This window comes from Ornithodoros turicata, chromosome 1 (assembly GCF_037126465.1).
Source record: "Ornithodoros turicata isolate Travis chromosome 1, ASM3712646v1, whole genome shotgun sequence".
In the NCBI taxonomy this organism is placed as follows: Eukaryota; Metazoa; Arthropoda; class Arachnida; order Ixodida; family Argasidae; genus Ornithodoros; species Ornithodoros turicata.
Genome location: NC_088201.1, coordinates 164100393 through 164127660, shown reverse-complemented (window position 1 = coordinate 164127660; position 27268 = coordinate 164100393). Strand labels below are relative to the sequence as shown.

The following is a 27268-nucleotide window of genomic DNA, read 5'->3' as shown; positions in this document are numbered from 1 at the left end:
GCTGTTTTTCCTTAGTGTATGTACTTGCTAGCTTGTACTGCGACCTCCACAGGTGGCGCTGTCACCGTGCAACATTGATGTCTCTCCGAGACGCACTGTTAGTGCCACCCAAGATCGTCTCACTTCCCAACTCCGGGCTTCCGAGTCCCAAGTAGGACAAAACAGCTCTACTCGGCTGGGAGTGCAAATTGTAAACATATGCTCGACGTGCAGCCATAGAGCATTAGCTGTTTTTCCTTAGTGTATGTGCTTGCTAGCTTGTACTGCGACCTCCACAGGTGGCGCTGTCACCGTGCAACATTGATGTCTCGCCGAGACGCACTGTTAGTGCCACCCAAGATCGTCTCACTTCCCAACTCCGGGCTTCCGAGTCCCAAGTAGGACAAAACAGCTCTACTCGGCTGGGAGTGCAAATTGTAAACATATGCTCGACGTGCAGCCATAGAGCATTAGCTGTTTTTCCTTAGTGTATGTACTTGCTAGCTTGTACTGCGACCTCCACAGGTGGCGCTGTCACCGTGCAACATTGATGTCTCGCCGAGACGCACTGTTAGTGCCACCCAAGGTCGTCTCACTTCCCAACTCCGGGCTTCCGAGTCCCAAGTAGGACAAAACAGCTCTACTCGGCTGGGAGTGCAAATTGTAAACATATGCTCGACGTGCAGCCATAGAGCATTAGCTGTTTTTCCTTAGTATATGTGCTTGCTAGCTTGTACTGCGACCTCCACAGGTGGCGCTGTCACTGTGCAACATTGACGTCTCGCCGAGACGCACTGTGAGTGCCACCCAAGATCGTCTCACTTCCCAACTCCGGGCTTCCGAGTCCCAAATAGGACAAAACAGCTCTACTCGGCTGGGAGTGCAAATTGTAAACATATGCTCGACATGCAGCCAGAGAGCATTAACTGTTTTTCCTTAGTATATGTACTTGCTAGCTTGTACTGCGACTTCCACAGGTGGCGCTGTCACCGTGCAACATTGACGTCTCGCCGAGAGGCACTGTTAGTGCCACCCAAGATCGTCTCACTTCCCAACTCCGGGCTTCCGAGTCCCAAGTAGGACAAAACAGCTCTACTCGGCTGGGAGTGCAAATTGTAAACATATGCTCGACGTGCAGCCATAGAGCATTAGCTGTTTTCCTTAGTATACGTACCTGCTAGCTTGTACTGCGACCTCCACAGGTGGCGCTGTAACCGTGCAACATTGACGTCTCGCCGAGACGCACTGTTAGTGCCACCCAAGATGGTCTCACTTCCCAACTCCGGGCTTCCGAGTCCCAAGTAGGACAAAACAGCTCTACTCGGCTGGGAGTGCAAATTGTAAACATATGCTCGACGTGCAGCCATAGAGCATTAGCTGTTTTTCCTTAGTATACGTACCTGCTAGCTTGTACTGCGACCTCCACAGGTGGCGCTGTCACCGTGCAACATTGACGTGTCGCCGAGAGGCACTGTTAGTGCCACCCAAGATCGTCTCACTTCCCAACTCCGGGCTTCCGAGTCCCAAGTAGGACAAAACAGCTCTACTCGGCTGGGAGTGCAAATTGTAAACATATGCTCGACGTGCAGCCATAGAGCATTAGCTGTTTTTCCTTAGTGTATGTACTTGCTAGCTTGTACTGCGACCTCCACAGGTGGCGCTGTCACCGTGCAACATTGATGTCTCGCCGAGACGCACTGTTAGTGCCACCCAAGATCGTCTCACTTCCCAACTCCGGGCTTCCGAGTCCCAAGTAGGACAAAACAGCTCTACTCGGCTGGGAGTGCAAATTGTAAACATATGCTCGACGTGCAGCCATAGAGCATTAGCTGTTTTTCCTTAGTGTATGTACTTGCTAGCTTGTACTGCGACCTCCACAGGTGGCGCTGTCACCGTGCAACATTGATGTCTCGCCGAGACGCACTGTTAGTGCCACCCAAGGTCGTCTCACTTCCCAACTCCGGGCTTCCGAGTCCCAAGTAGGACAAAACAGCTCTACTCGGCTGGGAGTGCAAATTGTAAACATATGCTCGACGTGCAGCCATAGAGCATTAGCTGTTTTTCCTTAGTATATGTGCTTGCTAGCTTGTACTGCGACCTCCACAGGTGGCGCTGTCACCTGTGCAACATTGACGTCTCGCCGAGACGCACTGTGAGTGCCACCCAAGATCGTCTCACTTCCCAACTCCGGGCTTCCGAGTCCCAAGTAGGACAAAACAGCTCTACTCGGCTGGGAGTGCAAATTGTAAACATATGCTCGACATGCAGCCAGAGAGCATTAGCTGTTTTTCCTTAGTATATGTACTTGCTAGCTTGTACTGCGACTTCCACAGGTGGCGCTGTCACCGTGCAACATTGACGTCTCGCCGAGACGCACTGTTAGTGCCACCCAAGATCGTCTCACTTCCCAACTCCGGGCTTCCGAGTCCCAAGTAGGACAAAACAGCTCTACTCGGCTGGGAGTGCAAATTGTAAACATATGCTCGACGTGCAGCCATAGAGCATTAGCTGTTTTTCCTTAGTATATGTACTTGCTAGCTTGTACTGCGACCTCCACAGGTGGCGCTGTCACCGTGCAACATTGACGTCTCGCCGAGACGCACTGTTAGTGCCACCCAAGATCGTCTCACTTCCCAACTCCGGGCTTCCGAGTCCCAAGTAGGACAAAACAGCTCTACTCGGCTGGGAGTGCAAATTGTAAACATATGCTCGACGTGCAGCCATAGAGCATTAGCTGTTTTTCCTTAGTATATGTACTTGCTAGCTTGTACTGCGACCTCCACAGGTGGCGCTGTCACCGTGCAACATTGACGTCTCGCCGAGACGCACTGTGAGTGCCACCCAAGATCGACTCACTTCCCAACTCCGGGCTTCCGAGTCCCAAGTAGGACAAAACAGCTCTACTCGGCTGGGAGTGCAAATTGTAAACATATGCTCGACGTGCAGCCATAGAGCATTAGCTGTTTTTTCTTAGTATATGTACTTGCTAGCTTGTACTGCGACCTCCACAGGTGGCGCTGTCAACAAGCAACATTGACGTCTCGCCGAGACGCACTGTTAGTGCCACCCAAGGTCCTCTCACTTCCGAACTCCGGGCTTCCGAGTCCCAAGTAGGACAAAACAGCTTACTCGGCTGGGAGTGCAAATTGTAAACATATGCTCGACGTGCAGCCATAGAGCATTAGCTGTTTTTCCTTACTTGCTAGCTTGTACTGCGACCTCCACAGGTGACGCTGTCACCGTCCAACATTGACGTCTCGCCGAGACGCACTGTTAGTGCACGACAAGATCGTCTCACTTCCCAACTCCGGGCTTCCGAGTCCCAAGTAGGACAAAACAGCTCTACTCGGCTGGGAGTGCAAATTGTAAACATATGCTCGACGTGCAGCCATAGAGCATTAGCTGTTTTTCCTTAGTATATGTACTTGCTAGCTTGTACTGCGACCTCCACAGGTGGCGCTGTCACCGTGCAACATTGACGTCTCGCCGAGACGCACTGTTAGTGCCACCCAAGATCGTCTCACTTCCCAACTCCGGGCTTCCGAGTCCCACGTAGGACAAAACAGCTCTACTCGGCTGGGAGTGCAAATTGTAAACATATGCTCGACGTGCAGCCATAGAGCATTAGCTGTTTTTCCTTAGTATATATACTTGCTAGCTTGTACTGCGACCTCCACAGGTGGCGCTGTCACCGTGCAACATTGACGTCTCGCCAAGACGCACTGTGAGTGCCACCCAAGATCGACTCACTTCCCAACTCCGAGCTTCCGAGTCCCAAGTAGGACAAAACAGCTCTACTCGGCTGGGAGTGCAAATTGTAAACATATGCTCGACGTGCAGCCATAGAGCATTAGCTGTTTTTCCTTAGTATATGTACTTGCTAGCTTGTACTGCGACCTCCACAGGTGGCGCTGTCACCGTCCAACATTGACGTGTCGCCGAGACGCACTGTTAGTGCCACCCAAGATCGTCTCACTTCCCAACTCCGGGCTTCCGAGTCCCAAGTAGGACAAAACAGCTCTACTCGGCTGGGAGTGCACGATCAAATTGGAAACATATGCTCGACGTGCAGCCATAGAGCGTTAGCTGTTTTTGTTTAGTATATGTACTTGCTAGCTTGCACTGCGACCTCCACAGGTGGCGCTGTCACCATGCAACGTTGACGTCTCCCAGAGACGCACTGTTAGTGCCACCCAAGATCCTCTCACTTCCGAACTCCGGGCTGCCGAGTCCCAAGTAGGACGAAACAGCTCTACTCGGCTGGGAGTGCACGATCAAATTGTAAACATATGCTCGACGTGCAGCCATAGAGCATTAGCTCTTTTTCCTTAGTATATGTACTTGCTAGCTTGTACTGCGACCTCCACAGGTGGCGCTGTAACTGTGCAACATTGACGTCTCGCCGAGACGCACTGTTAGTGCCACCCAACATCCTCTCACTTCCCAACTCCGGGCTTCCGAGTCCCAAGTACGACAAAACAGCTCTACTCGGCTGGGAGTGCAAATTGTAAACATGCTCGACATGCAGCCAAAGAGCATTAGCTGTTTTTCCTAAGTATATGTACTTGCTACTAGCTTGTACTGCGACCTCCACAGGTGGCACTGTCACCGTGCAACATTGACGTCTCGCCGAGACGCACTGTTAGTGCCACCCAAGATCGTCTCACTTCCCAACTCCGGGCTTCCGAGTCCCAAGTAGGACAAAACAGCTCTACTCGGCTGGGAGTGCAAATTGTAAACATGCTCGACATGCAGCCATAGAACATTAGCTGTTTTTCCTAAGTATATGTACTTGCTACTAGCTTGTACTGCGACCTCCACAGGTGGCACTGTCACCGTGCAACATTGAGGTCTCGCCGAGAAGCACTGTTAGTGCCACCCAAGATCGTCTCACTTCCCAACTCCGGGCTTCCGAGTCCCAAGTAGGACAAAACAGCTCTACTCGGCTGGGAGTGCACGATCAAATTGGAAACATATGCTCGACGTGCAGCCATAGAGCATTAGCTGTTTTTCCTTAGTATATGTACTTGCTAGCTTGTACTGCGACCTCCACAGGTGGTACTGTCACCGTGCAACATTGACGTCTCGCCGAGACGCACTGTTAGTGCCAACCCAAGATCGTCTCACTTCCCAACTGCGGGCTTCCGAGTCCCAAGTAGGACAAAACAGCTCCACTCGGCTGGGACTGCAAATTGTAAACATATGCTCGACGTGCAGCCATAGAGCATTAGCTGTTTTTCCTTAGTATATGTACTTGCTAGCTTGTACTGCGACCTCCACAGGTGGCGCTGCCAACAAGCAACATTGACGTCTCGCCGAGACGCACTGTCAGTGCCACCCAAGATCGTCTCACTTCCCAACTCCGAGCTTCCGAGTCCCAAGTAGGACAAAACAGCTCTACTCGGCTGGGAGTGCAAATTGTAAACATATGCTCGACGTGCAGCCATAGAGCATTAGCTGTTTTTCCTTAGTATATGTACTTGCTAGCTTGTACTGCGACCTCCACAGGTGGCGCTGTCACCGTCAACATTGACGTGTCGCCGAGACGCACTGTTAGTGCCACCCAAGATCGTCTCACTTCCCAACTCCGGGCTTCCGAGTCCCAAGTAGGACAAAACAGCTCTACTCGGCTGGGAGTGCACGATCAAATTGGAAACATATGCTCGACGTGCAGCCATAGAGCGTTAGCTGTTTTTCTTTAGTATATGTACTTGCTAGCTTGCACTGCGACCTCCACAGGTGGCGCTGTCACCATGCAACGTTGACGTCTCCCAGAGACGCACTGTTAGTGCCACCCAAGATCCTCTCACTTCCGAACTCCGGGCTGCCGAGTCCCAAGTAGGACGAAACAGCTCTACTCGGCTGGGAGTGCACGATCAAATTGTAAACATATGCTCGACGTGCAGCCATAGAGCATTAGCTCTTTTTCCTTAGTATATGTACTTGCTAGCTTGTACTGCGACCTCCACAGGTGGCGCTGTAACTGTGCAACATTGACGTCTCGCCGAGACGCACTGTTAGTGCCACCCAACATCCTCTCACTTCCCAACTCCGGGCTTCCGAGTCCCAAGTAGGACAAAACAGCTCTACTCGGCTGGGAGTGCAAATTGTAAACATATGCTCGACGTGCAGCCATAGAGCATTAGCTGTTTTTCCTTAGTATATGTACTTGCTAGCTTGTACTGCGACCTCCACAGGTGGCACTGTCACCGTGCAACATTGACGTCTCGCCGAGACGCACTGTTAGTGCCACCCAAGATCGTCTCACTTCCCAACTCCGGGCTTCCGAGTCCCAAGTAGGACAAAACAGCTCTACTCGGCTGGGAGTGCACGATCAAATTGGAAACATATGCTCGACGTGCAGCCATAGAGCATTAGCTGTTTTTCCTTAGTATATGTACTTGCTAGCTTGTACTGCGACCTCCACAGGTGGCACTGTCACCGTGCAACATTGACGTCTCGCCGAGACGCACTGTTAGTGCCACCCAAGATCGTCTCACTTCCCAACTCCGGGCTTCCGAGTCCCAAGTAGGACAAAACAGCTCTACTCGGCTGGGAGTGCACGATCAAATTGGAAACATATGCTCGACGTGCAGCCATAGAGCGTTAGCTGTTTTTCTTTAGTATATGTACTTGCTAGCTTGCACTGCGACCTCCACAGGTGGCGCTGTCACCATGCAACGTTGACGTCTCCCAGAGACGCACTGTTAGTGCCACCCAAGATCCTCTCACTTCCGAACTCCGGGCTGCCGAGTCCCAAGTAGGACGAAACAGCTCTACTCGGCTGGGAGTGCACGATCAAATTGTAAACATATGCTCGACGTGCAGCCATAGAGCATTAGCTCTTTTTCCTTAGTATATGCACTTGCTAGCTTGTACTGCGACCTCCACAGGTGGCGCTGTAACTGTGCAACATTGCCGTCTCGCCGAGACGCACTGTTAGTGCCACCCAACATCCTCTCACTTCCCAACTCCGGGCTTCCGAGTCCCAAGTAGGACAAAACAGCTCTACTCGGCTGGGAGTGCAAATTGTAAACATATGCTCGACGTGCAGCCATAGAGCATTAGCTGTTTTTCCTTAGTATATGTGTTTGCTAGCTTGTACTGCGACCTCCACAGGTGGCGCTGTAACTGTGCAACATTGACGTCTCGCCGAGACGCACTGTTAGTGCCACCCAAGATCGTCTCACTTCCCAACTCCGGGCTTCCGTGTCCCAAGTAGGACAAAACAGCTCTACTCGGCTGGGAGTGCAAATTGTAAACATATGCTCGACGTGCAGCCATAGAGCATTAGCTGTTTTTCCTTAGCATATGTACATGCTAGCTAGTACTGCGACCTCCACAGGTGGCGCTGTCACCGTGCAACATTGACGTCTCGCCGAGATGCACTGTGACTGCCACCCAAGATCGTCTCACTTCCCAACTCCGGGCTTCCGAGTCCCAAGTAGGACAAAACAGCTCTACTCGGCTGGGAGTGCAAATTGTAAACATATGCTCGACATGCAGCCATAGAGCATTAGCTGTTTTTCCTTAGTATATGTGCTTGCTAGCTTGTACTGCGACCTCCACAGGTGGCACTGTCACCGTGCAACATTGACGTCTCGCCGAGACGCACTGTTAGTGCCACCCAAGATCGTCTCACTTCCCAACTCCGGGCTTCCGAGTCCCAAGTAGGACAAAACAGCTCTACTCGGCTGGGAGTGCACGATCAAATTGGAAACATATGCTCGACGTGCAGCCATAGAGCATTAGCTGTTTTTCCTTAGTATATGTACTTGCTAGCTTGTACTGCGACCTCCACAGGTGGCACTGTCACCGTGCAACATTGACGTCTCGCCGAGACGCACTGTTAGTGCCACCCAAGATCGTCTCACTTCCCAACTCCGGGCTTCCGAGTCCCAAGTAGGACAAAACAGCTCTACTCGGCTGGGAGTGCACGATCAAATTGGAAACATATGCTCGACGTGCAGCCATAGAGCGTTAGCTGTTTTTCTTTAGTATATGTACTTGCTAGCTTGCACTGCGACCTCCACAGGTGGCGCTGTCACCATGCAACGTTGACGTCTCCCAGAGACGCACTGTTAGTGCCACCCAAGATCCTCTCACTTCCGAACTCCGGGCTGCCGAGTCCCAAGTAGGACGAAACAGCTCTAGTCGGCTGGGAGTGCACGATCAAATTGTAAACATATGCTCGACGTGCAGCCATAGAGCATTAGCTCTTTTTCCTTAGTATATGTACTTGCTAGCTTGTACTGCGACCTCCACAGGTGGCGCTGTCACCGTGCAACATTGACGTCTCGCCGAGACGCACTGTTAGTGCCAACCCAAGATCGTCTCACTTCCCAACTCCGGGCTTCAGAGTCCCAAGTAGGACAAAACAGCTCCACTCGGCTGGGACTGCAAATTGTAAACATATGCTCGACGTGCAGCCATAGAGCATTAGCTGTTTTTCCTTAGTATATGTACTTGCTAGCTTGCACTGCGACCTCCACAGGTGGCGCTGTCACCGTCCAACATTGACGTGTCGCCGAGACGCACTGTTAGTGCCAACCCAAGATCGTCTCACTTCCCAACTCCGGGCTTCAGAGTACCATGTAGGACAGAACAGCTCTACTCGGCTGGGACTGCAAATTGTAAACATATGCTCGACGTGCAGCCATAGAGGATTAGCTGTGTTTTCTTAGTATATGTACTTGCTAGCTTGTACTGCGACCTCCACAGGTGGCACTGTCAACAAGCAACATTGACGTCTCGCCGAGACGCACTGTTAGTGCCACCCAAGATCGTCTCACTTCCCAACTCCGGGCTTCCGAGTCCCAAGTAGGACAAAACAGCTCTACTCGGCTGGAGTGCAAATTGTAAACATATGCTCGACGTGCAGCCATAGAGCATTTGCTGTTTTTCCTTAGTATATGTACTTGCTAGCTTGTACTGCGACCTCCACAGGTGGCGCTGTCACCGTGCAACATTGACGTCTCGCCGACACGCACTGTTAGTGCCACCCAAGATCATCTCACTTCCGAATTCCGGGCTTCCGAGTCCGAAGTAGGACAAAACAGCTCTACTCGGCTGGGAGTGCACGATCAAATTCGAAACATATGCTCGACGTGCAGCCATAGAGCGTTAGCTGTTTTTCCTTAGTATATGTACTTGCTAGCTTGCACTGCGACCTCCACAGGTGGCGCTGTCACCATGCAACGTTGACGTCTCCCAGAGACGCACTGTTAGTGCCAACCCAAGATCGTCTTGATGGGGTAACTTCGCCAATAATCCTGGCGGTTACCGTTGTACAGGGACCTCCCCAATGAAGACTACTGAGGGATGCTCGCATGTTTTCTGTGGTGGCTAATCCTCTTGGACTACCCAAATCCCAGAGCAAGAGGGTTAGCACGCCCTCCCTCTCCTGTGCCATCATCATCTCTCCCCTCCCTCTTTCATCCTCCCCTCTTCTCCATCCCCTGGGTGCACCGAGCCGCCGCTTTAGAGCAGGCTGACCGCACCTTCCCCCCACATCACCCCCTCCCCCCAAGATCGTCTCACTTCCCAACTCCGTGCTGCCGAGTTCCAAGTAGGACGAAACAACTCTACTCGGCTGCGAGTGCACGATCAAATTGTAAACATATGCTCGACGTGCAGCCATAGAGCATTAGCTGTTTTTCCTTAGTATATGTACTTGCTAGCTTGTACTGCGACCTGCACAGGTGGCGCTGTCACCGTGCCACATTGACGTCTCGCCGAGACGCACTGTTAGTGCCAACCCAAGATCGTCTCACTTCCCAACTCCGGGCTTCAGAGTCCCAAGTAGGACAAAACAGCTCCACTCGGCTGGGACTGCAAATTGTAAACATATGCTCGACGTGCAGCCATAGAGCATTACCTGTTTTTTCTTAGTATATGTACTTGCTAGCTTGTACTGCGACCTCCACAGGTGGTGCTGTCACCGTGCAACATTGACGTCTCGCCGAGACGCACTGTTAGTGCCACCCAAGATCGTCTCACTTCCCAACTCCGGGCTTCCGAGTCCCAAGTATTACAAAACAGGTCTACTCGGCTGGGAGTGCAAATTGTAAACATATGCTCGACGTGCAGCCATAGAACATTAGCTGTTTTTCCTTAGTATATGTACTTGCTAGCTTGTACTGCGACCTCCACAGGTGGCGCTGTCACCGTGCAACATTGACGTCTCGGCGAGACGCACTCTTAGTGCCACCCAAGATCGTCTCACTTCCCAACTCCGGGCCTCCGAGTCCCAAGTAGGACGAAACAGCTCTACTCGGCTGGGAGTGCACGATCAAACTGGAAACATATGCTCGACGTGCAGCCATAGAGTATTAGCTGTTTTTCCTTACTTGCTAGCTTGTACTGCGACCTCCACAGGTGGCGCTGTCACCGTGCAACATTGACGTCTCGCCGAGACGCACTGTTAGTGCCACCCAAGATCGTCTCACTTCCCAACTCCGGGCTTCCGAGTCCCAAGTAGGACAAAACAGCTCTACTCGGCTGGGAGTGCAAATTGTAAACATATGCTCGACGTGCAGCCATAGAACATTAGCTGTTTTTCCTTAGTATATGTACTTGCTAGCTTGTACTGCGACCTCCACAGGTGGCGCTGTCACCGTGCAACATTGACGTCTCGGCGAGACGCACTGTTAGTGCTACCCAAGATCGTCTCACTTCCCAACTCCGGGCTTCCGAGTCCCAAGTAGGACGAAACAGCTCTACTCGGCTGGGAGTGCACGATCAAATTGGAAACATATGCTCGACGTGCAGCCATAGAGCATTAGCTGTTTTTCCTTACTTGCTAGCTTGTACTGCGACCTCCACAGGTGGCGCTGTCACCGTCCAACATTGAGGTCTCGTCGAGACGCACTGTCAGTGCCACCCAAAATCGTCTCACTTCCCAACTCCGGGCTTCCGAGTCCCAAGTAGGACAAAAGAGCTCTACTCGGCTGGGAGTGCAAATTTAAACATATGCTCGACGTGCAGCCATAGAGCATTAGCTGTTTTTCCTTAGTATATGTACTTGCTAGCTTGTACTGCGACCTCCGCAGGTGGCGCTGTCACCGTCCAACATTGAGGTCTCGTCGAGACGCACTGTGAGTGCCACCCAAGATCGTCTCACTTCCCAACTCCGGGCTTCCGAGTCCCAAGTAGTACAAAACAGCTCTACTCGGCTGGGAGTGCAAATTTAAACATATGCTCGACGTGCAGCCATAGAGCATTAGCTGTTTTTCCTTAGTATATGTACTTGCTAGCTTGTACTGCGACCTCCACAGGTGGCGTTGTCACCGTGCAACATTGACGTCTCGCCGAGACGCACTGTTAGTGCCACCCAAGATCGTCTCACTTCCCAACTCCGGGCTTCTGAGTCCCAAGTAGGACAAAACAGCTCTACTCGGCTGGGAGTGCAAATTGTAAACATATGCTCGACGTGCAGCCATAGAGCATTAGCTGTTTTTCCATAGTCTATGTACTTGTTAGCGTGTACTGAGACCTTCACAGGTGGCGCTGTCACCGTGCAACATTGACGTCTCGCTGAGACGCACTGTTAGTGCCACCCAAGATCGTCTCACTTCCCAACTCCGGGCTGCCGAGTCCCAAGTAGGACGAAACAGCTCTACTCGGCTGGGAGTGCACGATCAAATTGGAAGCATATGCTCGACGTGCAGCCATAGAGCATTAGCTGTTTTCCCTTAGTATATGTACTTGCTAGCTTGTACTGCGACCTCCACAGGTGGCGTTGTCACCGTGCAACATTGACGTCTCGCCGAGACGCACTGTTAGTGCCACCCAAGATCGTCTCACTGCCCAACTCCGGGCTTCCGAGTCCCAATGAGGACAAAACAGCTCTACTCGACTGGGAGTGCAAATTGTAAACATATGCTCGACGTGCAGCCATAGAGCATTAGCTGTTTTTTCTTAGTATATGTACTTGCTAGCTTGTACTGCGACCTCCACAGGTGGCGCTGTCACCAAGCAACATTGACGTCTCGCCGAGACGCACTGATCGTGCCAACCCAAGATCGTTTCACTTCTCTACTACGGGCTGACGAGTCCCAAGTCAAACGATACAGCTCTACTCGGCTGGGAGTGCACGATCAAATTATAAACACCCACACACACACACACATATATATATATATATATATATATATATACATATATATAAACAGCTATGAAGGAGTGAAATGCAAACAAAGAAGGTAGGGGAAGTATAAAACGGGACGCTTTATTACAATTTAAACGAATAGAAAGATATCTAGGGGTATGGTCAACGTTGCAGCGGAAGCTCCGCCTTCTTCAGGACTTCCTTCATTCCTTCATAACTTTATTCACTTCGTGGCCTTCTGAACTTTTATCCTTCTCCATATATATATATATATATATATTGCTGAAATTAAAATTGAAACACAGACTACGAAGGTACGGGAAGTAAGAAAAAAGGGGATAATTTATTTACATTTAAGATACTTGGAATGCTAAAAGGGTTGTCTACGTTACGGCGGGAGGTCCGCCTTCGTCAGGACAAAAGTATGTCAGTGATACCCAGAGCTTATAAAGGCTCGCATAGTGACGTATCGGGAAAGGGAAAACCCCGCCACCTGGCGGTTGTCAATGGGTCACGTTCGAGAATGTTGACTTGTCAGGTTCACCTGCCTGTCAACCTGACAAGTCAACATTCTCGAACTGTATTCATTTTACAGTCAAGGTTCATATCCAACCGCAGCAGACAACAACGTAAGTCTTATTTAATTCATCAATTCCAATGCACAAGAAACGAAGAAAGGCATATTGTCCACAGTCCGCAGCCTGAGCTCATGGTCAGATTTGAGCACTCAGTCACCCTCGCAGGTGTATACCGCTCGCTGAGCGACCCCTAGTTTGGCAATCCCGAACGATGCGCAGCTACCCAGAGCTGACGAGCCGCAAACACGGCGAAACACGTGTCCACTGGTTCTGTCGCATCGTTCCATGAGTATCTGTTTCTCTGCGTGCAGCCATGGAAACCATTTTAATCTGTAATTTTTCATTTCAAATTACATCTAGTGTCATTTACTTGTTTCTTTAATCGCTTTTTTCCTTCATTATAATTCACTGGCTTGCACTGTGGCATTGAGGAGTGCTCAGTCACCCTCGCAGGTGTATATCGCTCGCTGAGCGACCCCTGGTTTGCCAATTCCGAACGATGCGCAGCTACCCAGAGCTGACGAGCCGCAAACACGGCGAAACACGTGTCATCTGGTGCTGTCGCATGTACATATACATATATCTGTGTGTGTGTGTCTGTGTGTGTGTCTTTTTTGCTGGGGCGTGTGCCGAGGCAACGACGGGCGCAGGTAATCTGCAGGGGCGCGCGGGGCTCTATTCCTAATACTTTTAGGAAATAGGTCAATTTTTGAAAAAGGAAATTGAAGAGTGAGAGAAGAAGGCGGAGGGTACGTCGTGACTTAGCCTATTCCCCTGGCATGTGTCTCGCGACGTCATCTCGGCATTTCATGGATATGTAAGCAGCGCGTGATCTGAGAAGAGAAGAAATGCACGGGGCTCTTTCGACGTCACGGGAGGATCGACCATCCGCGGCTGCTACGGTCTGCCACGGCTTTTGTAAATTTGATTGCGCTGTGACATTAGAAACCACAGCGATAATATTTTGCATGGTGATTCGTGACGTGCATCTTGAAGAATGAGGCGAATGAGCTTTAAGGAGGGTTAATCTCGCGTCATGGCTTTCCGTTCGCTGACTTACAATTCAGCGAATTGATAGGACGTGCGAAAAAGGATATCTCCTTTAGGCTCATGTGAACGATAAGCTACAATGTCCCAGGTGATTACCTGGTGCACAGGCTCCATTAAGGCCTAATTTATTTTCGCTACGCTGCTCACAGAGCCATGTGCGCCCGACGCTATGTGTAGCTAAATTCACTAGTGAATTGAAGAAAGGAGATTCTGCAGTACATGTACGTCACAGTGACACAGCGTTTAGCCACGATGTCCCTCAAGCCGAACAGCTGCTGCACGATTATTCGCTGCTGTGCTTTGCAATGTGTACTTCGCTGGAGTATCCCACAGATGACCAGGATGATACTTAGAGTGACCGCTGGAAAGGCGCCATGTAGTGGCATACGCCTGTTTGTGACGCTTATGTATTGAGAGTTTCTTTTGGGTGATATTATCCTATCTGGCCGACAGAAAAAAGTTCGGTTGAGCGAAATATGCCAATGGGTGGCTTACCTTTTCCATCTCAGTTTCATATTTTTGGATGATTTCTTCCCTGATTCTCTTATTGTGGATAAATGCAGTTGCCTGTGAATAGAAATGATAATGAGGAAACTTTCTGCATCGCTATCAAGGTAAGATATAGAAAGTACATGGAAAAATTTCAATTATTCGTTGTATTCATTAATACTGATGTGTGAGAGGCAGGTTCTTGAACATTACGTCAGTTCTACTTAAATTTACTACACTAACAAATCTCATGTGCAGTCAAACCTACGTTGAAGACAGACATGGGTTGAGGGAGCTCCTTTCGGTCGAAGACGGTGAAATAAGTCTGAAATATATAAACACATTTTTATAGTCACTTCCCCGCTGGCGGTCTCACGCACATCGGTGAATATAAATAACTCGTAACGTTGCTATAGTGTGCTTCATACACAATAATAAATAAATATTGATAAATTATGTCAGTAGATATTGAATGCTTCAACAAAAAGAAGCGAAATAAGGGCAAACAAACAAAGTTCGGCAATGTCCTCATTCTGTGATAATACAAGGCGTCTACAATATACAGCACACAGAGCTCACCTGAAACATCCACAAGAGCTCCTTGCACTTGATAATCCTTCCATTGACCTTTTTTGGAACAAGCCTTTCGGGTGAAAGAAGATAAGACACGAGGTCCCTCATGTGATGCTTAAATCCTCCAGATATATCTGTGAATGAAGATTCGTATTGTGAGGTACCGATGTACTTGAGTGTGTAGTTAGAAAACAGTGTACACGTAGGAAGAATGTTCAAGCAAATGAGTGTTCTAGTAGACGAATCCCTCCAGCTGAACAGAATTGTGGCGACTGAAATGATATGTCGCCCAAGGGCGACAAAAATCCGTGTGCTCCCTGTCAAAAGATTTCTTCACAGGACTACACTCCTATTTAAGCGGACAGGGAGTGTAGTTCCTGACTTACCAGATTCCATAGGACTGTGCTTCCCTCTATGTTAGTGAACGAGATGGTGAGTCCACGCACATGTTCCCCTTTTGATCAAAGAAGGAGAACCTCGCATGTTTCCTTTGTACTATGATATCTGTAGGACGGTGCCTTTGTAAAGGTCACGGCGTCGTGGTTCATAACACTTTAGTCGGCAATCGGAATTTGATAAAATTCCCAAATTATTTAACTTTTGCAAAAGTATTTGACTGTATTTATTCCCGATGGGGCCTACTCCAGGCGGTTGTGTAACTATAATTATCAAAGCCGTTAATTAACTTTCATAACTAATCGTAATAATTAGTGAAAATAGCTTACCCTCGTAATTACAAAGCTGTAGACCATGAGAAGCACACCCCTCAAGAATCGAAACCGCAGCCCTTGCTGTGGTGTAGTAAAAAAATGCGCGAAAATGCAAACTATTCCAACATTGCGCGGGTTTTTCGGCCACTTTCTCCTGGACCCTTATCGGTGCCACCCTTTCTCAACTGGCAACAGGCTGTTTCTTAACGCATGAAACATGCCGTTTGTGTGAGTAGTATCCCGCAGTAAGTGTGAGATGGAATATTGATGCTACTTCTCAGTCCGCTTAAAGTTATACACAGCGGAGAGACAACGCCAGAAAGAACCAGACGGGAGGGATCTTTCGCTATGTACATGACTTTTTGTTGTGCTGTGACACCTCAGATGTCAATTCTGACTTTGATATTTCATACATAAGGAATCTTTTCGACCAGTACGTACAGGAAATGAAATTTACAGATGTGTTACCTGACAATTTTCGGATATCATGATCATGCGGGAGGCTGGTCACCTGTGCTGGGCCTATGACTCAAAATCTAATAAAGGTATCTTTTCATACGATTCAGGGCATTCAAGGACTGTGAAAAGGGCTATCATCATGTCCACACTTACTGCAGCCTTGGACAAATCATATACGCATACCCTCAATGAAAGATTCCGCATGCAGTTAGATAGAATGAGAAGGAGCTTGTACCAAGAAACCCTGTTGTTACAAATTGCAGAAACCATGCTAAACACATTAAAAGAATCGAATAAGACACAACAGCAGACCGGTCAAGCTACCTTACATCCATAGGATCACGCACAATTAAAAAGAAATGGAGCAAGACGCGCAGTTCCTGTGGCCATCACGGCCCCAAACAAATATCTCAAGGTATGCCCTGCCATAAACAAAAAAGAAAAGAAGCTAACAACTTGACGGCTACAGCGCAAGAATGAACTGGTAGATGTGCACAAGGGACTGTCTACAGTATCCTTTTATCATGCAACACAGTCTATATAGGCCAAACGGGCAGATGTACAAAAAGAAGGTTCAGAGAGCATGCGCCTGGTCATCTGGCAGTTATCTGCAAAACTGCAGACGCGAACCTCTATTTCAAAAAACCCCAATAGTAGCAACATTTCAAAAACAACTGGATAGAGAGATCCGTGAAGCCTACTAGATACATAAAGCCTGTGATAAATGTGTAATCACACCATCTCTCGATCTCAAACAACAATCTCACAACAATCTCAGACGACAGTGATTTGTACACTCTTAAAAGTGAACTTCACCGCATAGCACGCTCTTACCTAACCGCCATCATCTCAAATGATATCGTCATCTGCTCTGATTTGTTGAAAACGGATGGCATATGCCTTTTTTGTGACACTTATGCGGTTCATAATTGTCACAAAAAAAGGCGTACGCCTCCCATTTTCAACTAATCGTGGCAGATAGCGATATCATTCGCGATGATGGTTGGCCAGGAGTGTACTATGCGGTAAAATTCATTTCTAAGAGTGTACTGTTCACGTGTTTGTGATATATGCCTACCAAATGGAATTTTGCTACTTCAGTGTGTCAACAATAAAGAAAAAAAAACGTTTAGTTTTCAGTATGCAGCCTTCCCGTCAGGTTATTCGTGTCCTCGTCTCTGTAAAGCTTTAAGTATGAATTACCAACCACGCCGTTTCCCTACCTTAGTTATCAGCCGACGTTCTCACCAAACCTACGTTATGCCGCCTTCGGTTTCGTTCTCAACATTATCTGGTTGACATCATCATTTTCATGAGCTACATTCAGCCCTTTTGCTGAGTGGTAACCTCTTATACCTCCTTCAAGAACTTTTAGCTTGATAGGTATATGGGCTTTCAAATACACTATGATTGTGCGCTTCTTAATTTCTACGATATTTTTCCATGTTTTTTGCGTATTATAGCCTGAGTTGCTTTTGGGCCAATAAAATACAATCATCATCATCATCAACATCACCCCTCCCCCCCCCCCAGACACCGTTCGTGATTTAATCTGATAAATGTCACACAGTAAAACTGCCAATCCATAACTTCCAAAATCATGCAGATAAAGAATGACTCGCTTCGCTGCTCGATAGGTGTGTACCTTGTACGATGTTTTAACAAACAAAAATAACGGTACCGACCAGGACGCAATCGCTTATCGCTTGAAAATATTGTATTTTCGCACATTGTTTACCACGGCTTTTTTGTGCACGAAAAAGCGCTGCGGTTTCGATTTTAGCGGAGGAGACTCCCTGGAAGTGTGCTGTGCAACTTTGCAATAGTGCGGTAATCCGATTTTCACTGACTATGAAGATTAATTACAAAAGTTAATTAACGGCTGCGCCTAATGGTGCACCTCCACCTTTGAGTATAGCCCATCGTGACTAGGTATATTGGACAACTTTTCTGTGAGAAAACCAAATCGGGAATTTAATAAAATTCTGGACAGCCGTAAGGCCTGTTCCGACATATAGCAGCGCGCTAATATCGCGCTACAATACAGCGCGTTAAATTAGCGCGCACTGTTGTCGGACGGTTCACACTTGCGAATTCACACTGGCGCTATAATTCAGCGGAAGCTCGGAGGTTGTTTCCGTCTCTCCCATCATGGCACCTACGGACTTCGACAGCATACGAACGAACTACTTCGATCGACTGACTAATCCAAAAATTACCAGATATTTTGGATGACAGACTCGCCAGTTCTAATGCGGTCGCCGTGCCGTGAAATCCGAAAGAAAAACAACTCGATGACTTCCGCGACGTCATCATTGAAGAGCCTCCGCATTGGTCAAAACGAATTTAGTGCTACTATTTAGTGATAACTCCGGCAAGCGCTAATTCTTGGCGGTTTGGAGTACTGTGAGGAGGAAAATATCGGGCTATTTTCTAGCGCTATATAGAATATAGCTATATGTCGGAACAGACCTTTAGGTGATGCACCCTGTATTTATTTCATCGAAGGAATCCAATATACGAGGTATTTATTTTTAGTCTTTACATAATTTTTATTTAAAAAGCCATGGGAGCAATATAGATGCAGTTTGCGAAATGCGAGGCTGCATCCTCTGGAAGAGAGTACGTAACAACGAGGTGACTAATTACTTAAAATCCATTAATTAGCGTTTGAATTACGAAGTTTCGGTGCAAAGCGACATGCAAGGTTGAAATACTATGCTCGTTGAACGCCATCTCCCGTTTAAAATATTCTGAAGCCCGCCCCTGCGTTAAAATACGCGTTCACGAATTTTTACATGCAGATGAGCGGAAACCGAAAAAGCGCCCCTGAGAGGATATATCATCCTCACCGACGGATGCTTATGTTTGCCGAAAAGCAATATATCAGGGCAGCTAGACGGCACCTACTGTAATCGCTTCATTCCTCCATAGCATGTGAAATAAGCGCTCCGCATTCCCGGTCGCCGCGGTTTCGGTTTTGGCTCATTTGCATATAAAAATTCGGAATTAGATATTTTAACGCACGTGCGTGCTTCAATTTGCCATCTCGCTTCTACCCGAATACCCCTGGTTAAAAAGTTTATTAATGACTTCAAGTAATTAGTGATGTTGTAGTTGCACACTTTCTTAGAGAAGATGTCTCCCTGGCCGTAGAACTCAACTGAAAAAGCATCATCTAGGCTGCTCTTATACTATACAGGGTGTCTCAGGTAGATCCCTAGGCTAAATAATTCACGAGCGGGTACACCAATCGAATAACTTTCCTTTTTCAAAGTATGTGTCCGTTACCACCTACAAGCCGCGCACCGTGCGAATGAGTATAAGGGGCTCATTATTTAAATAAAAATTCAAATGTGTTTCGTGAAAAACAAGACTTCTAGAGCAGCGAGCTGTCGGCATTAAATGGGTACTACAACTTTTGGGACCATCGGAGGACACCTTTTAGAGAATATGTATATGCAGGGTGTCCCAACTAAATACGAACATATTTTTTCAATATATATATATGTATATAAGAGTCCAGTCGAAGGCGGCGCAGACTGCCGAAACGTCGACCCTCGTAAATCGCTTTTTCCGAGATGAAATCAATCGCAATATAGCATATGCTGAAGGGCACTGCCTATGAGGGCATTAAGAAACTCTTAAGCCAGTGGCTTAATTAACTTTCAATAATTAACTTTTGAATTATAAAATGAGAACATCTGTTTCCTTCGGTCTCCTCATATTGTGGCCGTTTTCAGAACAAAAATCCGTTCGGTAGGTCGTCCACGAAAAATTCGTGAAGGAACACCGTTCTTTTCGTTATTTTTTTCATTGCGCATCTTCGGAGACGCGTCTTTCCTTCACCCCAATGTGAGAGGCTGAAGGAGCACAGTGCCGCCCCATGCGTCGAAGAAGAGCTTTAACTTACCGACAGAAAACAAAAACAAATGTATCGGGTGACTCTGCCGGAACTGCCCTTATCTTGGGTTGCATTTTCTGTTTTCTTTTGACCTTTTCCAGGATGCAAGAGGCGATAGTGTGCACTTTCACCCTCTCACATTGGAGACGAAGGAAAGACGCGTCTCCCAAGATGCGCAGTAAACAAAAAAAAGGGTGTTCCTTCACTAATTTTGGGGGACGATTCCATCGAACGGATTTTTGTTCTTGAAACGGTTCCGGAATCAGTTGACCGAAGGGACCAGATGTTCTCATTGGGACAACTTCGTTGCTGTTATAATTAAAAGTTAGTTACTGAAAGTTAATTAAATATTCCCTTATGAGCTTGCTAATGCCCTCCTAAGGAGTGTCCTTCAGCATATGCTATATTGCAATCGATTTCATCTCGGAAAAAGTATATATATACATATACCCATGGAACTATGCGACAGCACCAGAGGACGCGTGTTTCGCCGTGTTTGCGGCTCGTCAGCTCAGGGTAGCTGCGCATCGTTCGGAATTGGCAAACCAGGGTCGCTCAGCGAGCGATCTGAGCACTCCTCAATGCCACAATGCAAGCTTATATTATTATATTTATTATATTATTATATAGCTTATATATTTATTATAGCTTATATTACTATTTAGCAAAAATTATAATGAGGGGAAAAAAGCCATTAAAGAAACAAGTAAATGACACTAGACGTATTTGAAATTAAAAATTACAGGTTAAGATGGCTTCTATGACTGCACGCAGAGAAACAGATACTCATGGAACGATGCGACAGCACCAGAGGACACCTGTTTCGCCGTGTTTGCGGCTCGTCAGCTCTGGGTAGCTGCGCATCGTTCGGGATTGCCAAAGTAGGGGTCGCTCAGCGAGCGGTATACACCTGCGAGGGTGACTGAGTGCTCAAATCTGACCATGAGCTCAGGCTGCGGACTGTGGACAATATGCCTTTCTTCGTTTATTGTGCATTGGAATTTATGGATTAAATAAGACTCACGTTGTTGTCTGCTGCGGTTGGATATGAACCTTGACTGTAAAATGAATACAGTTATGTCATTGAACTTATGTCGTTATGTCTTTTTTGCTGGGGCGTGTGCCGAGGCAACGGCGGGCGCAGGTAATCTGCAGGGGCGTGCGGGGCTCTATTCCTAATACTTTTAGGAAATAGGTCAATTTTTGAAAGAGGAAACTGAAGAGTGAGAGAAGAAGGCGGAGGGTACGTCGTGACGTAGCCTATTCCCCTGGCATGTGTCTCGCGACGTCATCTCGGCATTTCAAGGATATGTAAGCAGCGCGTGATCTGAGAAGAGAAGAAATGCACGGGGCTCTTTCGACGTCACGGGAGGATCGACCATCCGCGGCTGCTACGGTCTGCCACGGCTTTTGTAAATTTGATTGCGCTGTGACATTAGAAAGCACAGCGATAATATTTTGCATGGTGATTCGTGACGTGCAGATTGAAGAATGAGGCGAATGAGCTTTAAGGAGTGTTAATCTCGCGTCACCGCTATCCGTTCGCTGACTTACAATTCAGCGAATTGATAGGACGTGCGAAAAAGGATATCTCCTTTAGGCTCATGTGAACGCTAACACGGCGAAACACGCGTCCTCTGGTGCTGTCGCATCGTTCCACGAATATCTGCTTCTCTACGTGCAGCCATAGAAGCCATCTTAATCTGTAAGTTTGAATTTCAAACACGTCTAGTGTCAATTAGTTGTTTGTTTAATGGCTTTATCCCTCTTTATATATATATATATATATATATATATACAGGGTGTCCACGCTAAGTGTGAACAGATTTTTTTAAAATATATCAATCACTTTTTCCGAGATGAAATCAATTGCAATATAGCATATGCTGAAGGGCACTCCCTACAGGCGCATTAACAGACTCCTAAGGCAATGTCTTAATTAACTTTCAATAATTAACTTTTTAATTATAAAAGCTACGAAGTTGCTTCAATGAGAACATCTGATCTCTTCGGTCACCAGATACCAAAACCGTTTTCAGAACAAAAATCCGTTCGGTAGATCGTCCGCAAAAAATTCGTGAAGGAACGCCATTTTTTTCTCTATTTGGTCTATTGCGCATCTTCAAAGAAGCGGCTTTCCTTTACCCCCAGTGTGAGAGAGTGAAAGAGCACAGATGCGTCGAAGATTAGCTTTAACTTGCGGAAACAAAACAAAAACACAAATCTATCTGGTGACTATCGCAACTGCCCTTATCTTGGGCTGCATTTTCTGTTTTCTTTTAATCTTTTTCCAGGACGCAAGAGGCGATAGTGTGCTCTTTCATCCTCTCGTATTGGGGGCGAAGGAATGACGCGTCTCTAGAGATGCGCAATGAATAAAATAAAGAAAAAAATGGCGTTCCTTCACGAATTTTTTGCGGACGATCTATCGAACGGATTTTTGTTCTGAAAACGGCTTTGGTATCTGGTGACCGAAGAGATCAGATGATCTCATTGGAGCAACTTCGTAGCTTTTATAATTAAAAAAGTTAATTATTGAAAGTTAATTAAGACATTGCCTTAGGAGTGTGTTATACCCCCCTAGGGAGTGCCCTTCAGCATATGCTGTATTGCAATTGATTTCATCTCGGAAAAAGTGATTGATATATTTTTAAAAAATCTGTTCACACTTAGCGTGGACACCCTGTATATATATATTGATGGGAAAAAGCCATTAAAAATAAGTAAATGACGCTAGACTAGCGTCATTTACTTATTTGGTTTTAATGGCTTTTTTCACCCTCTTTATAATTTCCCCCTCTTTATAATTCACTGGCTTGCGCTGTGGCATTGAGGAGTGCTCAGTCACCCTCTCAGGTGTTTATCGCTCGCTGAGCGACCCCTGGTTTGCCAATTCCGAACGATGCGCAGCTATCCAGGGCTGACGAGCCGCAAACACGGCGAAACACGTGTCCTCTGGTGCTGTCGCATCGTTCCATGTGTATCTGTTTCTCTACGTGCAGCCATAGAAGCCACCTTAATCTGTAAGTTTGAATTTCAAACACGTCTAGCGTCATTACTTATTTTTAATGGCTTTTCCCCCTATATATATATATATATATATATATATAAAGTAAAAAAATAGCCGAAGCTCTGTAGCTGCACGGTGAGAATATGTTTACAATTTGATCGTGCACTCCCAGCCAAGGACAGCTGTTTCGCTCTACTTGGAGCTCGTCAGCCTGGCGTAGGGAAGTGACACAACCTTGGGTCGGCACAACAGTGCGTCTCGGCGAGACGTCAATGTTCCACGGTGACGACGCCACCTGTGGAGGCCGCAGTGCAAGCCAGCAAGTACATATAAAAAGTAAAAAAATAGCCGAAGCTCTGTAGCTGCACAGTGAGCATATGTTTACAATTTGATCGTGCACTCCCAGCCAAGGACAGCTGTTTCGCTCTACTTGGAGTTCGTCAGCCTGGCGTAGGGAAGTGACGCGATCTTGGGTCGGCACAACAGTGCGTCTCGGCGAGACGTCAGTGTTCCATGGTGACGACGCCACCTGTGGAGGCCGCAGTGCAAGCCAGCAAGTGCATATAAAAAGTAAAAAAAATAGCCGACGCTCTGTAGCTGCACGGTGAGCATATGTTTACAATTTGATCGTGCACTCCCAGCCAAGGACAGCTGTTTCGCTCTACTTGGAGCTCGTCAGCCTGGCGTAGGGAAGTGACACGATCTTGGGTCGGCACAACAGTGCGTCTCGGCGAGATGTCAATGTTCGGCGTCAACTGCGGCCTCCACAGGTGGCGTCGTCACCGTGGAACATTGTGCAGCTACAGAGCTTCGGCTAGTTTTTTACTTTTTATATGTACTTGCTGGCTTGCACTGCGGCCTCCACAGGTGGCGTCATCACCGTGGAACATTGACGTCTCGCCGAGACGCACTGTTGTGCCGACCCAAGATCGTGTCACTTCCCTACGCCAGGCTGACGAGCTCCAAGTAGAGCGAAACAGCTGTCCTTGGCTGGGAGTGCACGATCAAATTGTAAATATATATATATATATATATATCCTCGTCACACCCGAGCGCATGCTAGGAATGATAGAGCACGCTCGCATGCATAGCTGTAGTCATTATCACAAGAGTAAACAGGCTACGAAAAAAAATGCCTCTATCCCTTTAACTTTGGCTGTACGGATGCGTGCATTACAATGCACACTGGGACTCTATCGTGATGATGGAAAATTGTGATGTGGTAGGCCGCACATCAGCTCATTGCTTGAAATGCTGAAAAAAATACTTTATTTATGTGCACACAAGCAGCACTTGATAGTCAAAATTTCAAACTATGTATGGAAAGCACTGAAACAATTGCGAGACACAGTAAGGCAGAGGTACATGTCGCAGGCTGCACATTTAAATTTTGTTCGCTGGCTGCATCCAGGATTTCTGCACCGAGATGAGGATTTTTGGTCCATGACCTCTGGCAGATGCTTGGCAGATGCTCTGCGAGCATCTATGCTGGGTAATGGCTTTATTCGCGGCGAGGGTTCCCCTGGCGGTTCATCATCATCGCTGCACTCTGGGTCCATGTCAACAGCAGCCAACAGTGTGTGCAAGGTGCATTTTAAATTCTAAAAAAAATCAGTGTGGTCTTCTTGGTTCGTCCGAGAGCCGAAGAGTCCTCCCTGTACTGCATCCATGAATTTAGGGCAGCCAGGTCCAAGAAGAAAAGTAGAGTCCTGACTGTCCACTTCCTTGTTTTTGCTGAGGAGGGGTAAAAGCTCATCATGCGATCACACAAGTCCACCCCACCCATCTTTTAATTGTAGGCTTCAACTACCTTGGGACGTGGTACCATCTTGTAGCACTTGTCTTTTCGGCACCACCTTCTGCACTCACCAACAGGATCTTTCCCAACATGAGTTGATGCAAATGTTATTGTTTTGGTGTCGCACCATTTCACAAGGCACACACCATTGTCATTATTTACGGACTGACAAAAGGAGCCTTTTCCACTTCTGAGAAGGGCCTTATCATCAAGGAGATTCGACCCCTTCGGAATCCTGTTTCGCATCATTGTCCCAGTGCATCGAATGTTGCGAGCAGCGAGTGTTTCAAGTAGAGGGACGGTCGTGAAGTACCTGTCAAAGAACATTGCACTCCCTGGAGGCAGTGTTTCACTTAGGCGAAGAACAACACTTGGTCCGAGACCCAGACTTCTTTCACCTTCTTCCTGAAACGTCGATTTTCCTTGGTACAATTCGAAATCAAGCACCATTCCAGATGGACTGGCAAGCACAAAGTTCTTTAGTCCTGTTGGGTGTGGCTTCCCTGGGACATACTGACGAAGAGATGTGGCACCTGTAAATGGTATCATTTGTTCGTCTATGGTTGCACACGATGATCTGGGATGACGCCTGCAGGCTGCCTTTATCTTGTTCACGAGTGGGCTCACCCTCCACAAGCGATCTTCTTTTCGTTTCTCTGCAATTACTTCTAGGTCATTGACGACCTTGATGTTGCTGCGTATGGCAAAGTACCTGTCCCTCGTCATTTTGTCAGTAATAGCTGCTACCCTTGTGCTGCGTCTCCTGTACAGTGCAATCTGAGGGTAGCGAAGACAGCTCATTAGAAAGGTGGCTCCCACAAAGTGTTTAATTTCAGTCGTTGTTGTACTTAGTGGCTTCCCTTTCCGCTGCATGTATGAGATATCTGTCATTTCTTTAATTCTGGTGAAATCTTCTTCTGCAATGTACTGCGAAAAATAATCCTTGGGGAACCAGCTTTGTCTGAGTTCTGAATCACTGCTCACGTCGTCTGGGACCTCATTCAGTGTCGAGTTAAATGGCACTCCGACTTTCCAAATGGGTCTCCTCCGCTGTTTGGCCTGCCTATCGACTTCGACGTCGTCATCCTCTTCTGAAGAAGTTTCAGAAGCACAACCTAAGACGGTAAAAAACAAGTTAATTTGGTCTAAAACTGAGATGGTGCTGAGCTTTACCTTCAACAGCTATATCCTGACGCTCCACAACGGGGTTGTCCACAGCGGTGTCCTCATCAGATAGATTAGCGTCAGATGTATTGCCATCTGCACGTATAGCATATGTTTGTAAGTCAAACGTCGCCATGCCAGTACTGGACAGCTGTTTCGGCCTTCTTCGGCCTCATCAGCAGTACGCAGGCAGGCAACATTTGAGTGGATGGCGTCAGAGGGTCACGTGGCACGTGATGCCTCCCGTCAGGGTGCCCTAAGACACCTCTGAAAGCCCAGTGCAAAGCCAGTCAATTGTATAAGGGGGAAAAAAATTGGCTGGCTTGAAAAAAAAATTGACTGGCTTTGCACTGGGCTTTCAGGTGTTTCTTAGGACACCCTGACGGGAGCCATCACGTGCCCCGCGACCTTCTGACGCCATGTAGTGCTGCCTGTGTAGTGCTGATGAGGCCGAAGAAGGCCTAAACAGCTGTCCAGTACTGGCATGGCGACGTTTGACTTACAAACATATGCTATACGTGCAGCCAAATATCTCCTGGTAATTTTTTCCCTTATATATATATATATATACAGGGTGTCCCAGAAAACGTGTCATTGAATTATAATAAAAAAAACTACACCACCTAGAGTTATGCGGTCAACAGTATTTGTTCTTACTGGGTTTTTCCCAACTCCTCATGTGAATGTCGTGTGACGTAAGTTTAATTATGTAAATTTTTGGGAGCTTAGGTCGGAAATTTGCCAGTAAAGGTAACCTTTTACCCCACCAATTTGAAGAGCGTGTGTAATTTACTCAAATTAATGATAATTGACGGGGATATTCAGGAGCTATCTCATCGGAAAAAATAGCCGAACATCATGCTCTACGGAGGTCGCAGAGAATAGCGCACGATGAATTTTTCAGCGCAATCTTTGTCAGTCCGACGAAAGGAGGTTGGAAACCCAGCCCATCCCGAAAGACATAACGCAGGCATGGCTTATCACGTCCGACTTTCCCTCTCCCAATTTTAGGAACTGTTACTTTTTCTACTGTCACTCTGTGGGCTGGCTTCGGAACCTCCTTTCGTCGGACTGCAAGCGACTCCGCTCAAAAAGACATCGCGCGTTATTGTACGGTGCTCTGAAAAACATGATATTCGGCTTTTTTTTTTTTCGATGGGGTAGTTCATGAATATCACTGTCAATTAGCATGAATTTGAGTGAATTCGGCACGCTCTTCATATTGGTGGTGTAAAAATGTGACCTTCCCTTGGCAACTTTCTGAGTTCAGTTCGCAAATATTTGCATACATTAACATTGGGTACATGACATTAACTTTACAAGGTGGCAAAAATCTAACACGAACAAACCTTTGGGGAATAACTTGTTCTTATTGTAAGATTCAATTAGAGAAAATTCCCCAAAGGCCTACAAATTAAGGTCAAGCCCAGATTCCAACTGCGCGC

General features: G+C 47.4%; 1 protein-coding gene across 2 annotated transcripts in view; it reads right to left on the bottom strand.

Annotated features, from left to right (window-relative positions):
• Window positions 1-27268, bottom strand: part of LOC135372367 (atlastin-2-like) — a 64398-nt gene that overhangs the window by 29473 nt on the left and 7657 nt on the right. For both annotated transcript variants that reach the window (XM_064605994.1, XM_064605995.1), the window contains exons 3-5: window positions 14785-14912; window positions 14474-14530; window positions 14212-14283 (exon numbers count right to left, since the gene is read on the bottom strand). In XM_064605994.1, coding sequence (XP_064462064.1) covers window positions 14212-14283; window positions 14474-14530; window positions 14785-14912 — 257 coding nt within the window. The remainder of the gene's footprint in view (window positions 1-14211; window positions 14284-14473; window positions 14531-14784; window positions 14913-27268) is intronic.